General features: G+C 58.8%; 2 protein-coding genes and 1 long non-coding RNA gene across 8 annotated transcripts; 2 read left to right on the top strand and 1 right to left on the bottom strand.

Annotated features, from left to right (window-relative positions):
* The first annotated feature begins 118 nt into the window (after positions 1-118).
* Positions 119-7,653, top strand: ZBTB48 (zinc finger and BTB domain containing 48). 4 transcript variants are annotated; one of them, XM_089901880.1, is made up of 11 exons: positions 119-201; positions 794-1,490; positions 1,976-2,217; positions 4,354-4,465; positions 5,094-5,186; positions 5,546-5,632; positions 5,833-5,987; positions 6,453-6,589; positions 6,661-6,825; positions 7,075-7,163; positions 7,261-7,652. In XM_089901880.1, the coding sequence occupies exons 2-11, from the start codon at positions 801-803 to the stop codon at positions 7,555-7,557; spliced, it is 2,067 nt and encodes a 688-aa protein (XP_089758006.1). In that variant the 5' UTR covers positions 119-201; positions 794-800; the 3' UTR covers positions 7,558-7,652. The 4 variants fall into 4 exon arrangements, with proteins under 4 accessions (XP_089758006.1, XP_022454144.1, XP_089758008.1 ...); XM_022598436.3 differs by having other exon boundaries at positions 4,351-4,465; XM_089901882.1 differs by lacking the exon at positions 119-201 and adding an exon at positions 1,604-1,723 and having other exon boundaries at positions 293-1,490; positions 4,351-4,465; positions 7,261-7,653.
* On the bottom strand, positions 7,335-22,292 carry KLHL21 (kelch like family member 21). 3 transcript variants are annotated; one of them, XM_089901884.1, is made up of 4 exons: positions 21,184-22,292; positions 18,245-18,650; positions 14,860-14,932; positions 7,335-8,596 (listed from the first exon to the last, which is right to left on the bottom strand). In XM_089901884.1, the coding sequence occupies exons 1-4, from the start codon at positions 22,202-22,204 to the stop codon at positions 8,591-8,593; spliced, it is 1,506 nt and encodes a 501-aa protein (XP_089758010.1). In that variant the 5' UTR covers positions 22,205-22,292; the 3' UTR covers positions 7,335-8,590. The 3 variants fall into 3 exon arrangements, with proteins under 3 accessions (XP_089758010.1, XP_022454146.1, XP_089758009.1); XM_022598438.3 differs by lacking the exon at positions 7,335-8,596 and adding an exon at positions 9,556-12,838; XM_089901883.1 differs by lacking the exon at positions 7,335-8,596 and adding an exon at positions 13,835-14,206.
* LOC149750844 (uncharacterized) lies at positions 22,169-24,614 on the top strand. The gene is made up of 2 exons (XR_016390004.1): positions 22,169-22,733; positions 23,616-24,614. It is a non-coding gene; the product is annotated as an uncharacterized LOC149750844 (long non-coding RNA).
* Positions 24,615-25,491: the final 877 nt, after the last annotated feature.

Below are 25,491 nucleotides of genomic sequence, written 5' to 3'. Positions count from 1 at the left end.
TGGCCCCGCCTTTCCCTGCACCCCATTGGCTGTTATCTACGTGGTACCGCCTCCAGGGGCCGGAGGTAAAGGCTAGCGCCTCCGAGGCATCCAGCCCCGACCGGCGCGCTCTGACGTCACGTCCGGCGGCGGCGGCGGCGGCGGCGGCGGCGGCTCGTCTTCTCTGTACGGTCGGCCCGGCGCTTAACGCCGGGGCAGTTGGTCAGTTGGGCTGTTAGGGCGACCTGGCTTGGGGCCGGAGGGGTTGGCTTAGGGAGGACCGGCCCGGGTGAGGAGGTCGGGAGGAACGGGTCGAGGGAGGGGCGCTGTGGGCCGCGGTGGCTGTTGACGGAGTGTGACCGCGGCCGCCTTCCGCCCGGCCGTTCCGGACATGTGGGCGCGGCGTGGGCCCCGTTCACCTGTCTGCCGCCGCCACTCCCCCCTGCGTCGGGCCCTCTCGCTGTGCCAGGCTGATGAGTTCGCGCTGGTCCCCCGCCTCTTTTCTCAAACTTTTGATTTCCTCCCACCAGCACCCTTCCCGACTCTGTCCCCACCTAGTCCGCCTGCGCCTCCGCCACCACACTCTCTGGCCACCCCCGATATGTGCTGCTTACTTGGCCCCGGCCCCCAGGGAGGCTTTCAGTCCGTTCCTGTGTCAGCTTGCACCTTCTAACCTTGATCTAAGCCCTGGTTGTAATAAATGTGACTGAATAGAGTCTGCCTCCCCTTACCCTCTTCTCAGATCCAGGGGCTTTCTCTTACTACCCCTCGGTTGGACTGGGCAGGGGGTCACTGTTGCCTTTCTCCCTTTCAGACGGACCATGGACGGCTCCTTCGTCCAGCACAGTGTAAGGGTTCTGCAGGAGCTCAACAAGCAGCGGGAGCGGGGCCAGTACTGCGACGCCACCCTGGACGTGGGGGGTCTGGTGTTCAAGGCGCACTGGAGTGTCCTCGCCTGCTGCAGCCACTTCTTCCAGAGCCTCTATGGGGATGGCTCAGGGGGCAGTGTCATCCTCCCTGCCGGCTTCGCGGAGATCTTTGGCCTCCTGCTGGACTTTTTCTACACTGGCCACCTCGCCCTCACCTCGGGGAACCGGGATCAGGTGCTCCTGGCAGCCAGGGAGTTGCGGGTGCCAGAGGCTGTAGAGCTGTGCCAGAGCTTCAAGCCCAAAGCCTCAGTGGGACAGGCACCAAGTGGCCAGAGCGGGCTGGGGAAACCCGCCCCTCGGGATGTGAACAGCCACCTCAAGGAGCCAGCAAGCTTGCAGGAAGAGGAAGTTTCGAGGACGCTGGGTCAAACCCCCAGGGATCAGGAGCTCAGCGGTAGTCCCAGCCTCCAGAGGCCCCAGCTTGGTCTCCCTCCTCAGAGTGAGAACCCCTCCTTCCTCCGTGGGAAACTCAAGCAGGCTCTGAAGCTTAGTCCCCCTGAGAACAAGGAGCCTGAGGATTGCAGAGTGCCCCCAAGGCCCTTTGAGGCTGAAGGTGTCCAGCTGCAGGGCGGGAGTAACGAGGTACTGTGCCCAGGATGCTGGAGCAGGGGAGGCAGGAGTGGGGAGGAGAGACTGACACTTTTCCGGGATAATCTGGACCCTAAGGTAGAATCTGTTTTGTGGGTTTAGAACAGATTTCCTCCAAATGTAGGAAGCCAGCTCCATCCTGCATCCTCAGGCTGACCTTTCTGCAAGTCGTGTTCGTGGCTGCCAGCTTCTTGGGGTCGAGTGGGCGGCATCAGGTGTCTCCCAGGGTAGTGAAATCCGGGCAAACTTCCAAGTTACCCACAAATAGAGCTCCTGCTCTCCAAACCCGAGATTCGGATGCTGCCTGCCCTGGGACCCTGAAGGGAACAGTCACTGGTGAAGGGACTTGTCTGGGGATGTGCCTGGGTTGGGACTTGGGATGGAACTGGATGGAGCTGGCTGCCCCGTAGATCCGTCCCCAGCACCCCTGCTGATTAATTTGGTGACCTCGCTCCCTCCTGCTGCCTCTTCTGCTCTAGTGGGAAGTGGTGGTTCAAGTTGAGGATGATGGGGATGGCGATTATGTTTCTGAGACTGAGACTGTGCCGACCAGGAGGAAATCAAACGTAATCAGAAAGCCCTGTGCTGCCGAGCCAGCCCTGAGTGCAGGTTCCCGGGCAGCCGAGCCTGCTGAGAACAGAAAAGGTACAGCGGTGCCGGTTGAATGCCCCACATGTCATAAAAAGTTCCTCAGCAAATATTATCTAAAAGTTCACAACAGGTAAACGTTCTGTTTTTCTATTTTCTTTTCCCATCTGCTGTTCCCGTGTTGGGGGAGGGGGCCTGCATCCCCACTTCTGGGCTGCGTAGTGGCCAGGGGCTCCACCTCAGACCCACAGAGCGCCTGGCATTGGCGTCCTCTGGCCTTCGGGGAGTGAGCACCTGACCTTGGTTGGCTTCCTTCTTCCTCGCCCTCCTGCGAGCCCTCTGCTTGGAGTGGGTCTGTGGACACCTTAGTAACAGGTTCCACATGCTGTGAACATTGACCTCCAGCTGGCTTTTCTCAGGGGGGTGAGAGAAGCCTGTGGCCCCGTGCTGTGGCTGTGGCCCGACTGTCGGTGTTTCTAAAGCCTGGCAGTGTGGGCTTTGGGCCAAGATGTCGATCTTTAGGGTTGGTGCCACCCACATTTCTGGGGACAGGTTAGCTCTGAGGTGTGAGCAGAGCATGGAGACCATTCGTCTAAAACTGCCGGCTATTTTAATTTAAAATCAAAGTAATTAAAATTAAGTGAGTTCGTTTCCTCAGCCACACTAGCTGCGTTTCAAGGGCTCAGTGGCCACATGTGGCCCCAGCCGCCGAATCGACAGGACGGACATAGAACATTTCCATCATCCCAGAGCGCCCTCTTGGAAGGCGCTGCTCCAGGGGCCTTGCTCTCTGCGGGGCCTGCAGGGACGGCAACCAGGTGACACGCCTTCTAGTCTTGCCCCTCCTTAGCCCAAGACATCACTTGGTGCGATTTCTTGCCAAGCCAGGCTGGGCCATACATGTTTTCTCAGTACGACACTCTCAGAAGCCACTAGCGAGCGAATGGAGTTGGAACTGGGGCTGAAGCCCATTTGCCGTCCCTGCTCTGGGGGCAGCTGCTGCCGGTGGAGCATTTGGGGAAGTCACCCTGGGGTGATCTGTGTCTGCCTGGACGCTCTCCCAGTGTAAGACTTGGGTACAGGCACCGACCCCATCCTTACCTTGGGCTGCAGGCTGCTAGACCGGCCCTGAGAACTGGGAAGGGGTGATGGCCTCCTGAGGTCTTTGGGGCGGGGGACAAGGACAGTCAGTATCGCAGCAGAGGATGAGAGGAGTGTATGGCCTCTGGCAGGTTGTCGGAGCTCTCTCCACGCCACTCCCGGGCTCTGAAGTCAGGGTTCATTTAGCTCATTCAGTGAGCTGTCTGCCTGGTGGCTGGGCGCACCGGATACCTTAGTGGGCAGAACAAAGAGGCCTTGTGGAGCTTGCCTTCCAGCAGGGCGATGAGACCCTGAACTACCAGATAAGAGACTCTGCAGTGCGATGAAGGCCGTGGGAAAAAAGAAAAGGACAGCAGTGCCAGGGGGCTGGGGAGTTCAGGGTGGGGTCAGGTTGTGATTGTAAAGAAAGGAGATAATCCAGCAGACTTGAAAAAGTTTGCCTAACGGATGGCTGGGGAGAGCGCTCTGGGCCAGAGAGGGGCCAGAGCAGAGGCTCTGGGGTGGGAGGGGGCCAGCAAGGTAAGGGGCAGGCCAGCAGAGCCCTCACAGGCCCCCAGGCCTTTCTCAGGGTGAGATGCCAAACCTTAGAGGGTTGTGAGCAAAGAGGCGATGCGATCTGGTTGTACTTGAGGGCCCATCTGGCTCCTGAAGTGGAAACCCCACGGGAGGTAGGCGTAGAGCACGGGATGGGTAGGAGGCCCAGGCAGCGGCCCAGGGATGGCGTGGCCGCACTAGATGGTAGCATGGAGGCCCGGTGAGGTGGTCAGATTCTGGCTGTGGTTTTGAAGGCTGAGCCCATGGAAGCTCCAGGCAGACTGCGTGGTTTCTCCAGGGAGTCAGGGCCCCGGGATCATTTCTGTCTTCGGAGAGATGCTGGCGGCTGGGCCTCCCCATCGGCCTGTGGCTCTGGGGCGGCCCCTCCAGCATGGAGCTGTGCCGTGCCCTCCCTTGCAGAGTCTCCAGGAGGGAGGAGGGTTTCTGGGCTCATCCCTGCAGCTTCACCAGCTGTGTCTGGCCGAGCCTCGTGGAGAGCCTCAGGCGTCGGCCCAAGTCCAGTCTTCCTCTGCCGCGGAGCACAGCACTGTCAGCAGAGGTGCTGGAGGGGGCCTGGGTGAGGGAGGGCGGCAGGTCCGCTCAGCCCTGACACCCCCGTGGCTTCTCCCAGCAGGAAACACACTGGGGAGAAACCCTTCGAGTGTCCCAAATGCGGGAAATGTTACTTTCGGAAGGAGAACCTCCTGGAGCACGAAGCCCGGAACTGCATGAACCGCTCGGAACAGGTACTTGGGGGCCGGCCCGGGTCCTGGCGGGCAGGGCATGCTGGCCTCTGTCTCTCTGCCACCTGGGAGGGGCCCCCAGGGGACTGGCCTAGACGGGACTGTAAACTCAAGTGCTGCAGGGTCCTTGGATATCATCGGGTCCACTTCCTGGCACAGGTGGCGGGGACACAGGTCCCAAGGGCAGGCGGCACAAGCCCAGGAGGGACTTTGTAGGAGGTATTTTGGGTTTGCCTGCCTGGGCCCCTGGGCTTTGGAGAAGGGGTACTTCGGTGGGGGGTGGCTGCTGAGAAAGGCCACCTGGCCACCTCCCCCCACGCCCCTGGCTGGCCCGTGTGACTCGGCGGCTAAACCCCACCCCCACCTCTTCCTAGAGGCCTGTCGCCTGCAGGCTGCGGCCCCGTCCCCGGCCTGGGCCCCAGCCTGGCTTGGTGGGCTTGCAGCGTTCAGCGAGGGTCAGCGTCAGGGCAAGCAGGTTACATGTTGCCCTCTTCCACCCTAGCGCCCCCCCCCGCCCCCCCCTCCACCCCGGGCAGACTCTTCCCAGCAGCGAGTGGAAGCCCCGGCGGAGGCTGTCGTTGAGGCAGAGGCCCCCACTGACGCCGGTCCCGCTTGCCCCTCACACTGCCAGGTCTTCACGTGCTCCGTGTGCCAGGAGACATTCCGCCGGAGGATGGAGCTGCGGCTGCACATGGTGTCTCACACGGGGGAGATGCCCTACAAGGTCAGGTTTGGCTTGTCCCCAGGGCTGGGGGCCGAGGGGCGGCCCCAGGGGCCCTCCCGCCTAGCCCTTTACCTGGGATGGTGTTGGGGGGCCTCCCCCTCACCAGCCGTCGAGGAGCCCTGCCCTCCCTCCCCGTGTCCCCGTGTCCCCGTGTCCCGTGTCCGGTGCTCCCGCATCTTTGGGCGGGGCTGCTGTTTCTTTCTGCGGAGGGCAGCCTCAGCCTCGGCATGGGCGTAGCACCAGAGGCCCTCCCCAGTGTGGCCTTCACGCCCGGTTGGGAGCATCTCGGGCTGTGCCCTGCCTTGGGGTTCCCGCCCTGGCAACCTGGGGGCCTCAGGCGACCGCGGCCTGTCTTCCAGTGCGCCTCCTGCTCGCAGCAGTTCATGCAGAAGAAGGACCTGCAGAGTCACATGATCAAGCTGCACGGAGCGCCCAAGCCCCACGCGGTAAGTGCCAGGCCATCCTGAGGGCCCTGAGGACTGGGGCCGGGCACTCCGATGCTGGGCACTAGCACGGTGAAGGCGGCCGTGGCCACGTCCAGAGTGGGCGGGCAGTGCGGTTTCCGCCACGAGAGGTCCAGGGGGTTCTGTGGAGTTCCCGGGCGGCCCTCCCTCCTGACCCTCGCCCTGCTCACCCTGTCCCTTAGTGTCCCACCTGTGCCAAGTGCTTCTTGTCCCGGACGGAACTGCAGCTGCACGAGGCTTTCAAGCACCGTGGGGAGAAGCTCTTTGTGTGTGAGGAGTGCGGCCACCGGGCGTCGAGCCGAAACGGCCTGCAGATGCACATCAAGGCCAAGCACAGGTGGCGTGGGCCGCCTTCCCCAGGGCCCGGCCCCGCTGCTGCCTCCAGGCCCACGGGCCGCCTGGGAAGGCAGAGTCTGCTGCCGCTCCCCCAGAGTGCCCCCCACCCTGAGTCTGGTGCCTGCAGCCTTTCTGGGTGACGCCTGCGGGATGAGCAAGCCTGCTGGGCCATGGAGGCTGGGGGGAGGGGATTTCAGGCAAGACCAGGCTTCCCTACCCCTGGCCCGGGCAGCTTCTCTGTTTCTCGTGGCTCCTGGGATGGGGCTCGTGCTCCTCTCCCAGGCCTGCCCAAGCCCTTTCTCCACCAGGCAGCTCGCAGCAGCCCGGCCCGTTCCCAAGGCTCAGGCCGGCTGGCTTCAGCCTTGCCTGTTTCTGTGGCTTGGGCCGGCCCGTGTTCCCAGCTGCAGTGGCGCCAAGGGGGCCGCTTCCCTCGGTGACGCCTCTGCCCGTGTCCCCACCTGGACAGGAACGAGAGGCCGTACGTCTGTGAGTTCTGCAGCCACGCTTTCACCCAGAAGGCCAATCTCAACATGCACCTGCGCACGCACACAGGCGAGAAGCCCTTCCAGTGCCACCTCTGCGGCAAGACCTTCCGCACCCAAGGTGAGGCAGGCCGTCCCCTCCCTGTCCTGGGGCTAAGGCCCGGTGGCTGAGCCCTCACCTTGTCCCCGCAGCCAGCCTTGACAAGCACAACCGCACCCACACCGGCGAGAGGCCCTTCAGCTGTGAGTTCTGCGAGCAGCGCTTCACGGAGAAGGGGCCCCTGCTGAGGCACGTGGCCAGCCGCCACCAGGAGGGCCGGCCCCACTTCTGCCAGATCTGCGGGAAGACCTTCAAAGGTGCCTTGGCCCTGCCCCGGGCGAGCCCCGGGTTGGGGAGAGAGGGCCAGAGGGGCTGTCACAGGCTCCTCCGCTGTGGAAGCTTCTGGCCCGCAGGCAGGGGCGGAGGCTCCCCAGGGCCCTGGGCAGTAGTGACCTCAGGGTGGTGCCGGAGAGCCTGGCAGGGCCCAGAACCACCGCCGCAGGCTGTGTCTCCTCTCCGGCGGGAGCCCCGCTCCCGCCCCGACTCTGGGCCCTTCCCTCCTGCAGCCGTGGAGCAGCTGCGCGTGCACGTGAGGAGGCACAAGGGGGTCAGGAAGTTCGAGTGCACCGAATGCGGCTACAAGTTCACCCGGCAGGTAGGCCTGGGGCCAGCCTCCTCCTGCCCCCGCCCCCCGGCCCCTGAGCCCCTCCCCCAGACGCCTCTGTGCCCAGCCTGAGCGCCCGTCCCGCTAGGCCCACCTGCGGAGGCACATGGAGATCCACGACCGGGTGGAGAACTACAACCCACGGCAGCGCAAGCTCCGGAACCTGGTCATCGAGGACGAGAAGATGGTGGTGGTGGCGCTCCAGCCGCCCACCGAGCTGGAGGTGGGCTCGGCTGAGGTCATCGTGGAGTCGCTGGCCCAGGGTGGCCTGGCCTCCCAGCTCCCTGGCCAGAGACTGTGTGCAGAGGAGACCTTCTCGGGCCCGGGCGTCATGGAGCCCTCGCTCATCATCACGGCCGCCATCCCCGAGGACTGTGACACGTAGTCCTCCCCGCCTCGCCGACACCCCCGGCCCCCAGCCCACTTGGCCCCATCCCCCAATAAACCACATGGCTTTGGACTCGATTGTTCTGGCCCATCCAGCGGCCTGTTCCCTGGGAACCTGGGCTCTAGGGAGGTGCTGCTTTCCCACTGTGTCGTCCAGAAGAAGCGGTGTCCTGCCTGACCCTCCGTGCACCCCAGAGCTCGGCCAGCAGCTTCCCCACATTGTCGGGAGACCCCAGCCAAATGAAACTTGGGCAGGTAGCTTTGGGGGACAAGCCTCTGGCCAAGGGCGCTCTCATCTTTCTCCATCTGGCTTTTAGAACCGGGACCAGTGGCCAGGGCCCTGGCGATGGTGGCTGGCCCAAGACAGGGGCCCCGTTACTCTGCAGCCGAGTGGATCTGGGAGCCTGAGGACAGTCAGGCTTGTGGCTAAGCGTGCTCTGGACCCTGGCTGGCGGCATGACCACGGACAGGACCTCTCCCTGGGGGAGAAGCCTGGTTTGCTTGTCCAGGAGGCTGGCTTGGCACACAGGCAGGGCCAGGCCTAGAACAGCAAGAGGCCCTGGTGGTACCCAGGTTCTGCAGCCTTGGGAAGAATAGCGTGTGGGCTCGGGAGGCCGCTGCCTGCATCCAGATTCCTTCCCAGCTCTTTTTTAGAGCTGTGACCCGGGGCAAGCAACTAAATGCTTCACTTGCTTACTTTTTAATGGAATTAGTAACAGCGCTCGAGGATTAAATGAGAAAGCCTGCTGTTCCAGTCCACTGCCCGGTAACAGACGACCCCAGAGTTGCCCTCGGGGCCGGGAGGCAGATCTGCTCTCAAGATGGCTCACTTGTGTGCCTGGCAAGTTGGCACTGGCCGTGGGCCGGTGTGCCTCTCCATGGGCTGCCTGGGCTCCCTCACAGCATGGTGGCTGGGTGCCGGGAGGAACGTCACAGCAGGCCGAAGCTGCAAGGCCTTTCTGTGACCTGGCCCTGGAGGTCAACAGTGCCACCCCTGCCGCGTTGTGTTGGTCCAGGCAGTCACCAAAACGTCATTCCTTAGGTTCAAGGGGAGGAGTGTTAAAAGAATCTGCACACGTTTACGGCTGCCCCCCCCCGCCCCAGACAGTAAGTGCTTCTGCTTCTGCTCAGCGCTTGGCACGGGGTGAGCGCAGAATCGGGGTGGTGACGGTTGTGACCCCAAGAGCTCACGTCAGCCGTCACTTAACGCCTCATCGCTGGAGGATTCCAGAGGCACCGGCCCCACGCTATGCTAAATACCTCCCAGGGTTTGAGGAGGAAAACTCCACTTTAGACCAGAAGCCCTCCAACCATCTTTCCTTTTATTCCTTGCCCACTAGGGAGCTCAGACGTAAAGACAATTAAGTATCCTAGTGTGGTAACTGCCAGCCAGGTCATGAGCCACCTCAGATCTGGCAAGGCGACCGAGGTAAACCATGGCCTCCCGATGCCCCCTTCCCGGCACTGGCCGCTTCCTCGGGTTCTGTGGGCTCGCAGATGTGAGGAATGTTCTGCACTTCACGACCTCTTCCGGGAGGGACGCTGCTCTATTTTAAGGGTTCAGCCCCTCCTGCCAGGTCCAAGAGACAGGGATCTCATCACCTTTTAGCACCACACCTTCAGGAGGTGTGTGGGGGGGAAGCAAGGTATTGGGCACAGTGCCCAGGGGTAGAGTCAGGAGGTTGAAGCAGCTTTTGGGCAGGTGAGCCATGGCCTCAGCCACCCACGTTTCTCCCACCTCCCACCTCCGGCCTCCTCTTTCCACTACCTCATGCCTTGTAATGACTGAGACAAGAAAGGGCCTCAAAGGGTTTGCCCCCAAAGCCATTTTAGCATGAGCCCTGGACGCTCCGAACTCCGCCCCTTTCCCCCATTAGTTAAGGGACATCAAGTACGCTCCTCAATGCTACTTTGCCTCCCTTGCCCCACGCGCTTGGCCTCAGCCCAAAGGTTCCAAGACCCGGCAGCAGCAGGATAGAGGCAATGACACCAAATATATAGGAAATATTTTTATTTCAAAAAGTTAGTGTACTGAAGGCATCCTAAAACCTTAAAGAGGATCCTGGACATGTAAGCCTACCGAACGGACAAATAAATACACAAATCTGCCCCACGCTCTGGGGCTGGCACTGGATGTCGGACGCTGGAGGGAGACTGTCCTAGTCCAGAAGAGTCTCTGAGGTCATATAAATATAGAATACTTTATAGCAGTAGGTCAGCATTAAATCCAAGTCACTGAACTTTCATAACTTGTCTCATAGGCTGAAAAAGTTGTGTACGTCTGACGTGTAGAGACAGTCCCTCCCAGGCTGGCCCAGGCCGTCAGTGCACAGACCTGTGTGCGTGATGGGAACCCGTGCCTACAGGAGCGGGCAGGGCAGAGAAGGGAGGAGACGCTTCTCAAGGGTCATCCCCAATCCTAGACCCCCAGAAGGAGCCTGCTGTTGCCCAGGCTGCTGCGTCCCCTTCCCGTCTTTGGTCTTTTAACCCAAAGTCCGGGTCTGGGGCGTGGGGGCCTGGGTAGTTCTAGAGTGAACATCACTGGCCCCCTGCCCCCCCAAACCATCATCTGAGCAGCTGCCAGAGAGTGGGGTGGTCGGTCACACAGTGAAGTACCAAAAATGCAGGAAAGACCAGACAAAGGCCCGGGCCCAGGCACCGGCCCTCAGTGCTGACCAGAAGTGCCGCGGCGGGTGACAAAGGCTGGTTTCTATGAGAACATGAGCGTCTGCAGCCCCCCGGTCCCAGCAAAAGCCTGCCCCCCACTGCCTGCCCTGCCTTCTGGGGCTGCCAGGGCCCTTTACAGAGCCAGCCCCAGGAAAGGCACCAGGAGGGAGTCTCCTGTGAGATCGAGCTCCCCCCACCCCTGCCCATGACCTGCCACAGAAGTTATCACCACATTTCTCTGCGTGGCCTGTCACACCCACTGGGCAGGGCACAGTCTGACACCGAGCTTGGTGACTGGTATATAATCGGGGCTCCATCAGTCCCGTGCAGCCCTGCCTTGTCGTCCCCCTACCACAGACAGGAGACAAGCCATCACGCCTGGGCAGCATCTGGCTGCAGGGAACCCGAGTCGGCCACCCCATGGAGCCTGGCGCCTCTGGGTGGGCTCAGCTCGCCAGGCAGGCACCTGGGCTAGAAAAAAGGTCTCAGTAACCCCTGGGAAGTGAAGTGAGGGCTGTGGAAAGGGAGCAACTAGGGCTGCGACCACCCTGGGGGGAGGGGCAGGCGAGCCCCAACTCACCAAGGGAGGACACTCAGACCAGGATGGGTGACCTGGGGGAGGGTCCCCAAAGGAGCAGAGAACCGAGCATCCACCCTGGCTAAGGCCTGAGGCAGGAAGTACCAACCCCACATCCCCTGCCTTCCCACTGTGCCTGCCACACCGGGGGCTCGGAGTGGCCAGCTAAGCCACAGCGCAAGGCGAATGGAAGGGCTGGCTGTGAGCCATGGCCGCTCCAGCAGGGGTTCCAGAGCAAGACGGCTGACCTAACAGCGGTGGCCCCCCACCAGGGCTCCTCGAGGGACGAGGGACGCAGGAGGGAAGGCAGGGTCCCGCCCAACAGCCCCAAAGCTTCTGGCCAACAAAAGGGCTTTAAGTGCCACTTGTGAAGCGATGGTGAGAAAACTTTTTTTCTTGTTAAGAACACTGTTGAACTTTTACCTAACGAGGAAAACGTAACCACCCTCCCCTCTGGAAGGAGGACAAATTCAAGCAAAGGCTACTTTGGAAACCATGAGAGGACAAGACCACCAATCCACCATTCACACTTCTCAGAGAAAACCAGGGACGTGACACCAGCTACAGGGGTTCCCAGGAGCTGCTTTTGCCACCCTCCTGGAGAAGCCTGGGCTTCTGAGGGGCTTAAGGCACCCTCCCACCCTGCAGAAAGCTTCAGCAATGGGACGGGGAGAGGTTAAAGATCAAACCAACCGGACCCCGTTTCTAGCTGCCTGCCCCCCTTCTAAGGAAGGGCCAACTGTGTTTGAAACCTTGTGACCACTTGCTGAGGCTGCCCCACCCCGGGCTTCCTTGAGAAGCAACAGTATCCTCCACTCACAGGCCGCAAGGGCAAGGGCGCCTGCAGCTGTCTGCCTGGCTGGGCTTCAGCGACAAAGTCCCAGGGCCTCCCAGTGAGGAGCTATGACCTTGCACTTTCGTCCTCTGCTGAACTGGCCTGGGACGAAGGGCCCGGAGGCCCCCAAGCCAGGTGGGGCTATACCAACTGGCGGGTGTGTGGACAGGGACCCCCCAGCACCTGCGTCGGCCCAGGTCCACTGGAGACAGAAACTCAGCAGGTCTCTCCAGGCCCCCTTCAAGGCCACACGCCAGTCCATTCCCACTGCCCTGTGCCCCCAGGTCTGAGCTCACCTCCAGGAGGCCCACCCACGAGGGGTGTTTTGGTGCGAGACCCCAGCAGGGCCGAGGAGCTGGTCAGGCAGACCCCCTGCATCTGGGGAGCTGGCTCGCTGGGTGTCCAGCACTGGCCATGGAGGGTGGGACCCCACTGCAGCCATCGTCTGCCTGATTCTCGATGCTCTGGGACAGCAGGGCCTGCAGGGAGGCCACTCTCACACTCTCCTGGAAGGACCCCTGCCCCTCCACTCATACCCAGAAGTGGCCCTCCTCTCCCAAGGGGGGAGCAAGTAGGCACAGGTGGTGGCTGCAGGAGGGGCACGTGCCTTCATTGGTGAGGTGGGCCTGCAGCGGGGGTGACTTACTGGAACCAGAGACGTGGTGGCGGAGGCAGCTCTTCTTGGACCAAGGGAGCGGCATTCACAACCGGCCTTGGCCCCAGCAGCTGTGACTCACACGCACAGAAACTCTCCAGCTGTCAGATCCTGAGGCTTGCTCGCTCGCTCACTCGGCAGCCCCTGAGCCCACGCTCCAGCCAACCTGTCCCGGTGCACGAAGGATGGGGGTGGTACCCCCTGAGGTGCTGGGTTACCTGCACCAAGGCCCTCCCCGGGCCGGGCCGGGGCTAGTGCAGCTCGGCGGGGTTCTGTGGCGGCCGGGGCCGGCCCACACCCATGTCACTGCTGCCACTGTCCAGCTCAAAGCCACGCCCCCCCAAGGGCGTCTGGGGCATGAACTGTCGGAAGATGCTGACGCTGCCGTGCCAGAAAGTGGGCTCTGGGAGCCGTCCCACCACGCTCCATGCCCGGGTCTCTGGGTCGTAGGCCTCCACCACGTCGGAGAGTTCAAAGGTATTGTCGTAGCCCCCAGAGACGTAGAGCTTCCCTCCAAGGACGGCCAGGCTGCCCCCTACATGCACCTGTGGGCCAAGAGGGGCGGTGAGTGGAGGCTGGCAGTCAGGGCAGGGGCGAGCCCCAGAGCGCCTCTCCATGGGGAAGGTGCCTGGGGCCCTTGGGAGGGGCAGCCTTGGCACTTCCTACGCCCCAGCTAGGACACAGGGGCTCCATGCCCAGGGGTCACATGCCACAGCGGGTCCCTATGGTGGTCAAGGGGCCATGCAGGCACTCTCCCCGTGAGCAGCATCAGCCCTGCAAAGCAGGCATGACTGTTCTCCCCATCTCCCCCCACCGCAATTATTTATTTGTTTATTTATGGCTGCGATGGGTCTTTGTTGCTGCACATGGGCATTCTTTAGTTGCGGCAAGCGGGGGCTACTCTTCCTTGCGGTGCTCCAGCTTCTCATTGCGGTGGCTTCTCTCGTTGCGGAGCACGGGCTCTAGGCCTGCGGGCTTCAGTAGTTGTGGCACGCGGGCTCAATAGTTGTGGCTCGCGGGCTCTAGAGCGCAGGCTCAGTAGTTGTGGTGCACGGGCTTAGTTGTTCCACTGCATGTGGGATCTTCCCGGACCAGGGATCGAACCCGTTTCCCCTGCCAATGCAGGCGGATTCTTAACCACTGCGCCAGCAGGGAAGCCCTGTTCTCCCCCCCCGTCTTACAGATGGGAAAACTGAGCCTCATACAGCCGACAGCAGCAGAGCTGGGACTTGATCCAAAGTCTGAGCTTTGAACCACGAGGCTGGACTATCCCATCTTGCCCAAGACCTGCTATAATGAGTACGTGTAGCTCACTATGGGGAAAACCAAAGTTATATTTCCTAACTGTAAAGATGTTATTTATTTATTTTAAAAAAATATATATATTTTTTGGCGGCTGTGCTGCGTGGCTTGTGGGATCTTAGTCCCCTGACTAGGAATTGAACCTGGGCCCTCGGCAGTGAAAGTGAGGAGTCCTAACCACTGGACTGCCAGGGAATTCCCCTAAAGATGTTAAATAAGCTGTAGAGGTATCAGGAGAGCAGGTTTGGAAATTTTTATTTTTTATTTTTTTTGGTCACGCTGCACAGCTTGCTTGCAGGATCTTAGTTCCCCGACCAGAGATCAAACCCATGCCCCCTGCGGTGGACGTGCTAACCACTGGACCGCCAGAGAACTCCCAGGTTTGGAAATTTTAAGGAAGACGGAAAATAAAGATATAGGCGGGGGCTTCCCTGGTGGCGCAGTGGTTGAGGGTCTGCCTGCCGATGCAGGGGACATGGGTTCATGCCCCGGTCCGGGAAGATCCCACATGCCGCGGAGCGGCTGGGCCCGTGAGCCGTGGCCGCTGAGCCTGCACGTCCGGAGCCTGTGCTCCGCAATGGGAGAGGCCACAACAGTGAGAGGCCCGCGTACTGCAAAAAAAAAAATTAAAAGATATAGGCGGGTGTAGATGTGTATCTGAGACTAAGGAGGTTGCTCGTGTAGCCAAAAGCCACCCAGCCTTCCTGGCTCTATCACATTGTGAAACTCAGCACCCTCTTCTCAATAAGCAAAGAGAGGTGAGACCCCATTAGGCAGCAAAAGTGTGGGTACACAGCAGGTGCTCAATAAGTGCACTCCCAAGGTCAATCCCCAAAGACCTCCTTGTCTGACCTCACCCCTCTGTTGCCCCCTTGTTCACTCTTCTCCAGCCACACCAGGCTGAGGGCTTGTTCCATGAACACACCAGGCATGCTCTACCCCAGGGCCTTTGCACTTGCTGTCCCTCTGTGGAACACTTCCCCAGCGTGCTCTCTGGCTCATGGCAGGTACTCAATGAACACTGGTCTGAATGGATGAACTCACTAAGCTGTGTGACCATGGCATCTTATTTAAGGTCTCTGTTTCAGTGACCCTCGAGTACAAGTCGAGGACAACGGCAGCCCTCTGTTCATGAAGGTAACACCAGGAAAGGGCCCAACACAGGGCCCTGCCCACCAGGACTGCATCCCAAACTTACGCTGACACTTTGGTTGGAAACCAGAACCAGCTTGTGCTCCCATTGCTGGCGTGTCTGCAAACTTACCTGATTCATCGATGGGATCTTATCCCATTCGTTCTTGGTGGGGTTATATACGTCCACCTCAGCAGAGTCGTCCCTGGGGAGTGGAGGGGGGAAGGAGGAGGAAGAATGGGTCAGAGTGACTAGGCAGCACCTGAGTGTGAAGGGCTGGAGAGGAGGGTCCTCCGGGCCCATCTCCTTTGGGGACCCCTGTGATGCTATTTGGCAGCCCACCGGCCAGTGGGACCCTATCCCTGGTTCGCAGGGGCTGACTTCACCTATCTGGCCTGGGCTCTGAGGCCGGAACCCAGCCACGCTCCACAAACCCAAAGATCGTGCTCTCGGGTGCTACAACGCTTCCCCGCAGCCCAGCACCAACACAGCTGCCCCTCCCCTTCGCTGTGGTCACCCAGCCTGGCCTCAGATCTTGAACTGGTAGTGGCCCTTCCCACCAGTCTCAACTCACCCTTCCTCAGCTCACTTGTGCCACCTCTCAGGACAGCCTTCCATGGCTGACCAGTCTAGGCCAGGCCTCCCGGCCCACTGCACAGCCCCCGTGCTCTGGACCACTGCTTGGCCACTGCCCTCCCACCGCTGTCAGTCCCTTGATCCCACCCCATTCACTGCTGCATCCTAAGTGCCCGGCAGGGTGACCAGAGTCCCAGGAATAAGGACACCAGCACTGCCCTCCCCTTTGGGCTCAGGCTCCTTCAATCCTGTCTGACAGGCTCCTGATACCTGCAATACAAGGCTCAAAGGCACAGCCTCGAAAAACAGACACTACCCTCAAATAGGAGTATTGACGGTAACGATGGTCACAGGTCAGGGATCAGCAGAAAGGCCAGAGAGTAAATATTTCAGGGCTTGCCAAACAGACAGTCTCTGTAGCAGGTCCCCAGCGCTGCAGCTGAGAACAAATGCAGCCACATCGTATAAACAAAGGGGCTGGCTGCATTCCCATAAAACCTTATTTATGGACACAAATTTGAATTTCACATAACTTTTCACACGTCACGAAGTATTACTCACTTTGATTTTTTCCTCCAGCCACAGAATGTAAAAACCACCCTTAGTTTGTGGCACAAAAGATGATGATAATTGATATGGGAACCTGCTGGGCTGCCCCCCGACCCCTGCAGAGACACAGGAGCTGCAGCCAGAAGGTGCCAGGCTGGACAACGCTCTCGGCTTCTGCCTCTGCGGGCGCTGGGACAGCCCAGCCCGGGAGCCACGTTAAGTGGGGACTGAGGCAGAGCACTGCTGGAGGCACGGGCGGGGGCCACTGGTCACTGCTCAGAGCCCAGGGCAGCAGCAGCCCACAGACTGCAGCCTCCATGCAGCGTGGACCCTTCCTGTGGACGGAGCTACCCCGACAGGTGGCATTCTGGGCAGTGTGATGCGGCTGAGGCACCAAAGTGCGTGGCCAGAGCGCAGGAACGCTCGAGCACACGAGACCCAGGCCCCTGGCCTCGCCCACACTCTCAGGTGAGGCCAGGCCCCCACTACTCAACAGGCTGCCCTTCTAGACCACTCACCCTCTTGGCCGGTTTGGCGGTGGCAGTGTGCAGTGAGCAGAGTTGAGCCCACCTCCCGGGCCCCCCATGGCTCAGGCGACCCTGTACAAAGGCTAACAGAGGACCTGGGGGGCAGTTTAGCAGCTGACCAGTGACCCCGACCAGGAGGAGGCAGGCACAGGGGCCTTCCCTCCAAAGACCGGTCCTTGGGCACCTCTCGTTCTAGGACCACGGCGGAGGGGGTGGGGGATGAGGGGAGGACATTCTCAAAGTTGCGCAGCCTGGAACTGCCACGAGGGGCTGAAGCCAAGGTTCTGGCACCCTCATGAGTTGTATTTATAGCCATCTCCACCCCCATCTTTGAAGACATGACTTGGGGGAGGGAGAGCTGGGCGAAGGGTCAGGTGATGTTGTAACAGGACCGGGAGCTGGCTGGGATTCTGGGGCTTTCTCAGAGCAGATCTTCACTTCCTAGGATACAGGGAGGCCTGGCCCCTTGGCCACCTGCGTGACAAGCAACACCACCTCAGTTCCAGATGTGTTCTCCCCGAAAGCCTGGGAAGGCGCCTCGAGTCTGGGGGAGGGGCACCTCAGACAGTGAGGGGGTGTGGGCCGAGAAGCACAGTGTCCCTGTCCTCAGAGGCTCCCAATTCAAAGTCGCAGGCAGAAAGGGGACAGAGGGGATGGCCGTTCACACCTTACCCTTTCCTTCTGATCTCGTACCTTCAGGCAGGCTCTAGGCCAGGGAGGGGAGCAGCAGGTACACACACCTGCAGCACGTATGTACGTGCACATGTACGCAGAAGCTGTGAGCAGTGGCTGGGAGCTCCTAGTTCCTTGGACGCCTACTGGCCCATCAGGAGGGGGCATTTCGCTGTGACAAGTCATCAAGACTCACAGATACATGGTGACCCATCGGCTGCCCAGCTCTGCTGCATGCTGCCGAGTCCATAGCCTGGCCCAGGGAGGCTGTGATGTGGTGACAGTACACGGGACCTGCGCGGGATGTCCTTGGTTCTAACCCTGTGCCACCACTTAAAGCCTGTGGTTGTGAGCAAGTCCCTTACCCCTCTAAGTCTCTGTTTTGCCACCTGTGAAATGGGGATGACAGTGGTGCCCATCTCAGCAGACAGTCATGGGGATCAGCTGTGAAAATGCCCATGAAACAGGCAACCAGAGCTCGGTCCACTGGGGACCCCAACACGCTAACTACTGTCATCGTTCCCACAGGCAGCTCTGGGCCTGCTCAGTACCAGGCTCCTCCCTGGTCCTGGGTGGCTGCGAGATCTTTGGAGAACAGCATTCTTTCAGCAAGACTCACCAGCCCTCCCTGTGCCAGGCCAGGCGGGAAGGGATAGACAGAATGTGCGGAAACGCACTGAACACACAAGTGCTGCTTTCCGCAGAAGGGGCAGGGCTGATCCCTCCACCTGGCACCAGCCCGCTGGTGAGCAAAGGGTCCCTCTATCAAGGCCACCCCACCCCAAAGACTCAAGTGTCCAGAAAGCTCTCCTCTGGTCTTTTTAAGATTCAAAGTCCCTCTCAGGTAGGACAGGTGGTTCCTTCTAGTAAAGCCCACATGAGACCAACAAGGGCTTTTAGTGGAACCCACCAGGCGAAGTCCAGCCAAAGAGACACAACTGATTTAGCTTCTATGAATCTCAAAAAGTTCTCTGCGAGGACCTAGCTCCATCCCACTTGGGATCCTCAGAGGCCACAGAAACCGTTCTAAAGAATGGGGGCAGAATAAAGGCGCCAGGTCAGAAAGACCCAGCCCCAGAGCCCAGTGTGGCCTCAGTTTCCTCATCTGTGAAATGGGGAGAACAGTAAAGATGAGCTTAGCATAGGACCTGGTAAAAAAGATCACGCAGTGGCCTTGGCCCTTAGGGACTCACCTGATGAAGTACATGAGTCCATTCAGAGTCACTGTCTTGGGGGCAAAGGACCAGGGCGGGAGCTGGCCGCAGTCCACCAGCGACCATAGGTCCATGTCTGGGTTGTAGCACTGCATCACCATGGTCTCTTTGCCGGCCAGGGAGCCGATGGCGTAGAGCCGGCCTCGGCAGGCCGTGGTGGAACAATTGTCCATGGGGTAGGTCATGGGCTGCAAGGCCTCCCAGGAGTCAGTGGTGTGGTCGTAGCGCTCCGTGCTGTCTGCGGCCACCACGTACAGCAGCCCATCCAGCACGGAGGAGCTATGGTACTCCCGGGCCTTCAGCATGGGCGCCACCTCCGTCCACTCGTTCACGCTTGAGTTGTACCTCCACACGCAGTCGTAGAGCCGGGAGCCATCGGACCCGCCTGCCAGGGCAGACAACGTGCAGATGGTCAGCCCACACTGACTCAGGGGTGATTCACCCACCCGTGACTCCCTGAATTTCTGAGAGGGGGAAAGATAACCCTCTCATCTTGGGGGAGGGATAACCCTCACCTGGCTCCATGTAAACACACATCCTCTCTCACCAAGGCCAGGCCAGGGGCCCCGGCAATGCGTAGGCTGACCACTGCCCAGGAGGATGGCCATAAAAACACCACCAGGGCTTCCCTGGTGGCGCAGTGGTTGAGAGTCCGCCTGCCGATGCAGGGGACACGGGTTCGTGCCCTGGTCCGGGAGGATCCCACATGCCGCGGAGCGGCTGGGCCCGTGAGCCGTGGCCGCTGAGCCTGCGCGTCCGGAGCCTGGGCTCCGCAACGGGAGAGGCCACAACAGTGAGAAGCCCGCATACCGCCAAAAAAAAAAAAAAAAAAAAAAACACCACCAAATCTCTGCGGGCCAAGCCAAGGCCCAGGGGCCGCAATTCTAAGTAAACAGCAACCTCAGTCTGGACTCCCCGTACAAGCGGTCAAACACCTCAGCTGGACTGGGGCATCAGGTCGTAGAGTCCATGCTCCTGGGGAGCCACAAAGCATGTGGGTGGGGTGCCCAGGGTCTTGTTCACCAAATTCTAGGCTTCCCGGGTGGCCCCTAACCAAGGCTGTGCCAGGATGAGTTGAGAGGGAATCTACAGCACCCTGCAAGCAAGAAACCTAACACAGAAAGTGATGCTACGGGGACTTCCCTGGCGGTCCAGTGGTTGGCTCCGCACTTCCACTGCAGGGGCCCAGGTTCAATCCCTGGTTGGGAACTAAGACCCTGCATGGTGAGGCCAAGAAAAAAAAAGAAAGTGATGCTACGAGTGGACTTCTGGGGTTGTATTTCTTGATTTATATGCAAGTTACTGACATGTTTTGTTTGGAAAAAACTCATCGAGCTGTACAAGTATGATGTATACTTTTCCGTCTATATTTCAAAAAAAAGGCTTAAAACCAACCAACCAACCAAAGCCAGTGGTACTGGCTATAGCCACAAATTAAACCAGGTTCACCTAAGACATTAGAATTCCCACAGTATGAAGGGACCCCAAGAAGCCTGGGGGTTGCATTCCTCTATTGCCCCAAGGTTGGGGCCACAGGGCAGAGCAGAGCCGGCCTGACATTCTATCCAGCTCATAGCCCTGAGCTTTTAGAGGGAGAAGGCAGGGTCCTTGTAAAGTCCTCTCTGCCTCCTTCCTTCTAAAGGAGAACTGTGTCAAAGGCAGCTGAAGCCTTTTTCCTTCCAAAGGAGAACCATGTCAAAGGCAGCTGAAGTCGCTTTCTCATCCCCCCGCCCCGTGAAATTCCCTAGAGGCAGCTGTAGGGACCCACTCAGCCACCTGTCTAAACCCAAAGGATTAGCTGCTCAGCTGAGACATTTATGGAAAGGTGTGCAAAGCTGGGGCGAGTCTGACCAGTTCTGGGAATTCACCGGCCAGACTTCTGTGGTGGGGGAGTGGGAATGGTGGTCCCCAAACAACACAGGGCCAACCTCAGGTTGGAAAGGGACTGATTCTGGCAGATTCCCACAGAGGCTGGACCTGGAGCTGCAGGCCAAGGAAGCTGTGGCCACAGAGCTGAGCCAGTCCTTAGGCCGGGATGTGCCCCACTTGTCAGCTCAGAGCCGGCTTTCTCCGGACCGTGCCAGGCTGGACACAGCGCTGTGATGGCACAGCCGGGGCCTCCCAGCCTGATCCAGCCCTCTGCTGGCCCCAAGTGCAGGCCTGGTCGGTTCTTTCCTTATATAGCCGTCACACAGACCGCCCCTCCTCACCCCACTCAAGGAGGTAGACTCATGTTTGAACTGGGATTTATCTTTAACGAAAAATGTGGGAGATGCCCAGGACGAGGGCGGGCTGGGACACGCCCAGCATGACTCGGCAGTGTTTTGGGGTTTGAGCCAAGTAACTGGAAGAAAACCTCTTAGCATGTGACTCTGTTTACAGTCGCTGGGCAGGGAGCAGCCTAAACACCACGTGACCCAAGCACAGGCCTAGGTCCGCCCTGTCACTGGCGACCAAGTGTGCTGCTCAGCCACGAGGGAGAAATCCCCCGTGGGGGGGGGGGATGGATGTATCACCGGGCGTCAGGCCCTGGCCCGTCCCCAGATTCCCTAGGGAGAAAAAGAAAGCACTCATTGTGCAGGGTGACTGCCCCAGTATCTTGCAACCTAATGGGGGCATCACCCAGGCAAGGAGGAGGCTGCCCAGGCAGGTCCTGCGTGCTGGGAAGAGACCCACAAACAGCTACTTGTTCCACTCACACAAGGGGTTCTTCTTCTAGATCTTAAGTATCAACCCTAGAAACGTACGTGCGTGCCAGCCTGGGGGAGAAGGAGGGGGAAGGGAAGTGGCCGCTTGCACCCAGGGGCGGTCCCGGCATCCCAGGTATTGTGGGTTCTCCTGCAGGTGGATGTATTCCCCCAGGGGGGCGGGGGTCCGGGCGGCCCAAGGTCCTCCTGACCAGCCCCCAGCCCACTCACCCGTCACGTAGATGTCGTTGCCCAGCGCCACGATGCTGTAGCCCCCGCCCAGGTGGTCGGGGAACTCGGCCAAGTAGCGCCACTGGCCCGTCTGCGGATTGTAGCAGTCGACGGTGACCAGCTCGTCGCAGTCCTGGTCGCAGCCGCCCACCAGCACGAGGATCTCCGCGAGGCCGGTGGACGGGCGCGGGCGCATCCGGGGGCAGGGCCCGCGGTCGTGGCGGTCGTAACGCGCCGCCTGGAAGTCGCGCGCCTCGCGCAGTAGGCGCAGGCAGGGCGGGCAGCGGGCCACCAGCGGCTCGGCCTCGACGTGCGCCAGCAGGTAGAAGCGGCGCACGAAAGGCAGGCGCACGGCCTCGAGCAGCTGCGGCCAGTGCGCCGCGCGCCGCGGCGGGTCGGCGCGCACCCAGCGCAGCGCCAGCTGGTAGGCGGCCTCCTCCTTGGGCACGCACAGCCCGTCGTCGCGCAGGTAGCGCAGCAGCCGCGCCAGGGGCAGCCGCTCCAGCTGCTCGGCGCCCAGCTCGCCCACGTGGCGCAGGATGAAGCGCTGCGCCGCGCTCGCCAGCCCCGCGCAGCTGAAGGCCTCGGCGAAGTCCTGCATGTCCAGGCAGTTGGTCAGGTCGAGCTGCTGCTGTAGGAAGGCGCCGCACGCCTCCTTCACGGCCGGGAACTGCAGCAGGTCGGCGGCGCGCAGCAGCGGCTCGGCGTTGTCGCCGCTCACCGCCACGCGGCCCGTGTAGCTGAAGTCTAGCAGCAGCTGCAGCATGTCGGGCGGCACGCCGTGCAGGCGCACCCGCTCGGCGCGGCTCTCGCGCAGCTGCCCGGCGAACATGGCGCGGAAGTAGGGGCTGGCGGCCGCCAGCACGGCGCGGTGCGCCGGGAAGTCGCGCCCTCCCGCTGCCTCCAGGGTCACGTCCAGGAACTTGCGCTCGGCGCGGAGCTGGCTCAGGCCGCGCAGCAGGCTCAGCGCGTGCGCAGGGTCCGAGAAGGGCAGCACGGCTAGGGGCGCCGGCCGCTCCATGGCGCCTTGGCTGGGGGCGCGGGGCCGCTGCGCGCGCTCGCTGCTCGAAAAATCCGCCGCCAGGGCCAGCGGGAGAAACACTAAGAGCTGGTCGCCCCGGCTATAAATAGGGCCGGGCGCCTCGGTCTCCGGGGGGGCGGGGGCCGGGCGGGGGCGGGGCGTCACCGGCACCGCCCACTTAACCCCTCCGGGCCCGGCGCCGCCGCCCGCCCTGCCACCCGGCTGAGCTCGCTGACTCGCCTCCCCTCGCGTGCTCCCGCCCCCGCGCTCCAGGCTGAGTCACCGCCGCCCGCGCCCGTTCCCTCTCTCCGCCCTTCCGGGGCTTCCTGCGGCCTCCCGCCGACGCCCGAGACGGGGACACCGGGTGACAAGAGTCCTCTCCGAGGGGCGGCCCTGCCGTGCGCTGGGATCGGGGGCCTCCAGGGCCTGCCCACCACCCACTCGGGCCCGGCTGCTGAACAAAACCCGGTGGTGGCGGAGGAAGCCACCCCTTTCGCGCCAGACTTCCCAACTGCTCCCGGGCGACTCGGTACAATGGCTTTTTTTTTTTTTTTTTGAATTCCACTAGTTCCAAGGGTTGCTAGTTAACCCTATCTCGGGACAGGTTTCAAACGACAGAATTTCTTTCTTTTCTTTTTTCTTTTTTTTTTACAATTCAGGAACAGAGCAGGAACAATTATAAGTTTTTTAGGTGACTTCTTTTCTTGGCGCATCCGTAAGGGACACGGGGCCAGATGCCAGGAATCTGCTCCACTGTGTTCCTGCAGGAGTTTCAAACTTGACTAACGCGGTCGTTAACTTTCGTCAGCGCAGAAGGCGCAATTTTAGTTTCCGAGTCATAGAGACTCTTTCAGGCTCCTGAGCTACCCTGTGAAGGGGTCATCCTGGCCTCCTCGCCCTTCCTCTCCTGGAAATGGAAGTGGGAAAGGCAGAAATCAGGGTAGGAGAAATCCATGAGAATTCGTAAGAATATACTATTAAGCTGAACAAAAAGCTGAAGCATCAGAAAATAATTCCAGGGAAAAAATAGTTTTTCCTATTCCGTGAGAGGGGCACTAGGTACCTGGGGGTCAGGGCCCTCAGCTCAAGGTCAGACAGGGGACTGCCTTAAAAACCAGGGGATGTGGCTGTTCAGAGATGTCACAGTCACGTGTGGGGTGACCGTGAAGAAAGAAATCTTCCTTACTTCGGTTCCAATAGATACAATGCCAGGACTGTGTTTTCACTGAAACCACATGAAAAAGTTCCCTCACTTGAAAGCCATTTTTTTCTTTAGTTTAATGTATGCTTTGCTCAGTTTTAGAAAAGACCCTTAAATGTATTGTTTGTAATGATAAAAATAAAGTTATATTCTAACTCTCTAAAAAAAAAAAAGAAAGAAAAGACCTTTATTCCACTTCTTGTGTTGCAGATGAAACCTGAGTTTCTGTTATTGGATAGCAACCCCCATGCCCCGTGGGCTTGGCAAAGACATTCCAGACAGCAGCCTCATTCCGCCCACGTGTGTCCCAGGGCAGGCCAGGCACACCAGGAGTTGCTGTCATTTCTTGGTTCCAGCTCAGTCGGCACAGCCTTTGGAGAAGACATCTTGGTTTTATTCCATCTCTGACACGCAAACTGTAGGCTTTCTCTTCTACTTGTGAATCTCTCATCATCTTGCCGTGAGAAGGTACCTAGTCTAAATGTCAGTATGGGAAGCACAGGCCTAAGTCAGAAAGCATTCAGGTACCCAGGCGGGCTGCCTGTTGCCCATAGATGGACTGTTCACACAGCTATTAACGGCAGCAGCAGCATTCCTGGGCCCAGGAGCCCGGCCAATAAGCTTACTTGCTCAGGCTTTGTGACAAGAAAGTCTAAGTAGCCAGGAAGTGGGATGTTTGTAGGGAAAAGTACTACAGTCCCTCTGGGTCAGAACTCATCCACCTGGTATAAATCAAATCTTTTAAATCAAATCTTTTAAATGTTTCTATAGTTAAGAACCGAGTCCAGTTTTATGTATTCCTAACAACAGGGGGTTATTTAACTCATGTTTCAGCCTTACTCTGAAGAATAATGATGCAATATTGATTGAAATGGAAAGATGTTCATGTTATAATGTCCAGCAAACAATCTGATTACCCATAGTATGACCCCATTTGTTAATTAATTAATTTATTTTTATTTTGGCCACGCGGTGCATGCAGGATCTTAGCATGCGGGATCTTAGTTTCCTGACCAGGGATCAAACCTGTGCCCCATTTGTTATATGTGTTCGTATGCCTACCAAAAAACTGTGAAGGTAACATTTTCTCTAGGTGGCTAGGTTTGTTTTGTTGTTTTTCCTTGCCTGCATTTTCTGTCTTTCTGTACTAAACATATATACCCTGTGTACTAAAGAAATATTAAAGTTCAAAATAAAATTAAAAGTTCAGTTCTTGAGGAAAAAAAGTATATTATTAATAGCCCAGACCTAACAGATTATTTGAAGCCATGTGTATATATCTAAGTCAATAAAGGAATGTGGTTAGAAAAGAAAGGAACAGATTTAGACTTACCAGCTGTGTTTGGAATTCTGAATAACCTGCTAACCCAAGCATGCTATTTAGTTCCCTTTTTTTTTTTTGCTCATTAATCTCATGTGTTCAAAATGGGAATGTGCGAAATTCATTCACTGCGGTATGACAATGTGATGGATACAGTCAGCAAACTGTATTAACTAAGGGGATTTAAACTTCTCAAATATCATCCAACACCCTGGCATGGTGGAAACACCACTGTTTGGTGGGGAAGGTGTTAACTCTGGCCAACAAGCAATAGTTTGTGAGAAAATGGATTTAAAGACTAAACTTGAGCCATGAGAGTTTTAGAAGTGTACCTCTTCTAAAATCATGAAAATGGTCTTTGTCTAAGTAACTTTATGATAATGTAATACAACGTGAATTAACAAATAATGGTACTGTTTCATTAAAAAAATGAAAACTACTTAATTTTGATATTTGAATTCTGATTTTAGGCAGACAGGACAAGAGGTAACTGAGATAATTTTAAAAGCTGCTGTTACATCCTTTTTCCTTTCTCTGAGAGCATATAGGAACACATACCACAGCATTTATAGAGTCAAAAAGAGATTGCATCTTTTTCATATTACACACTGATTTTTTCTGATTCTGGGCTGCCTAAGGTGTGGTTTGTAATGCGCTTACTACATATAAACTTCTTCCTTTAAGGAATGTTACAGTATTCTCTATTAAGTGCATTATTATATGTAAATGATATACTGCAAGTAAACACATTTAAATAGTTTGGCG

Source organism: Delphinapterus leucas, chromosome 1 (assembly GCF_059928025.1).
Source record: "Delphinapterus leucas isolate spDelLeu-1000000601 "Yukka" chromosome 1, BTC_Dleu_Yukka2, whole genome shotgun sequence".
Classification (NCBI taxonomy): Eukaryota; Metazoa; Chordata; class Mammalia; order Artiodactyla; family Monodontidae; genus Delphinapterus; species Delphinapterus leucas.
This window is presented reverse-complemented; position numbering and strand designations above follow the sequence as displayed.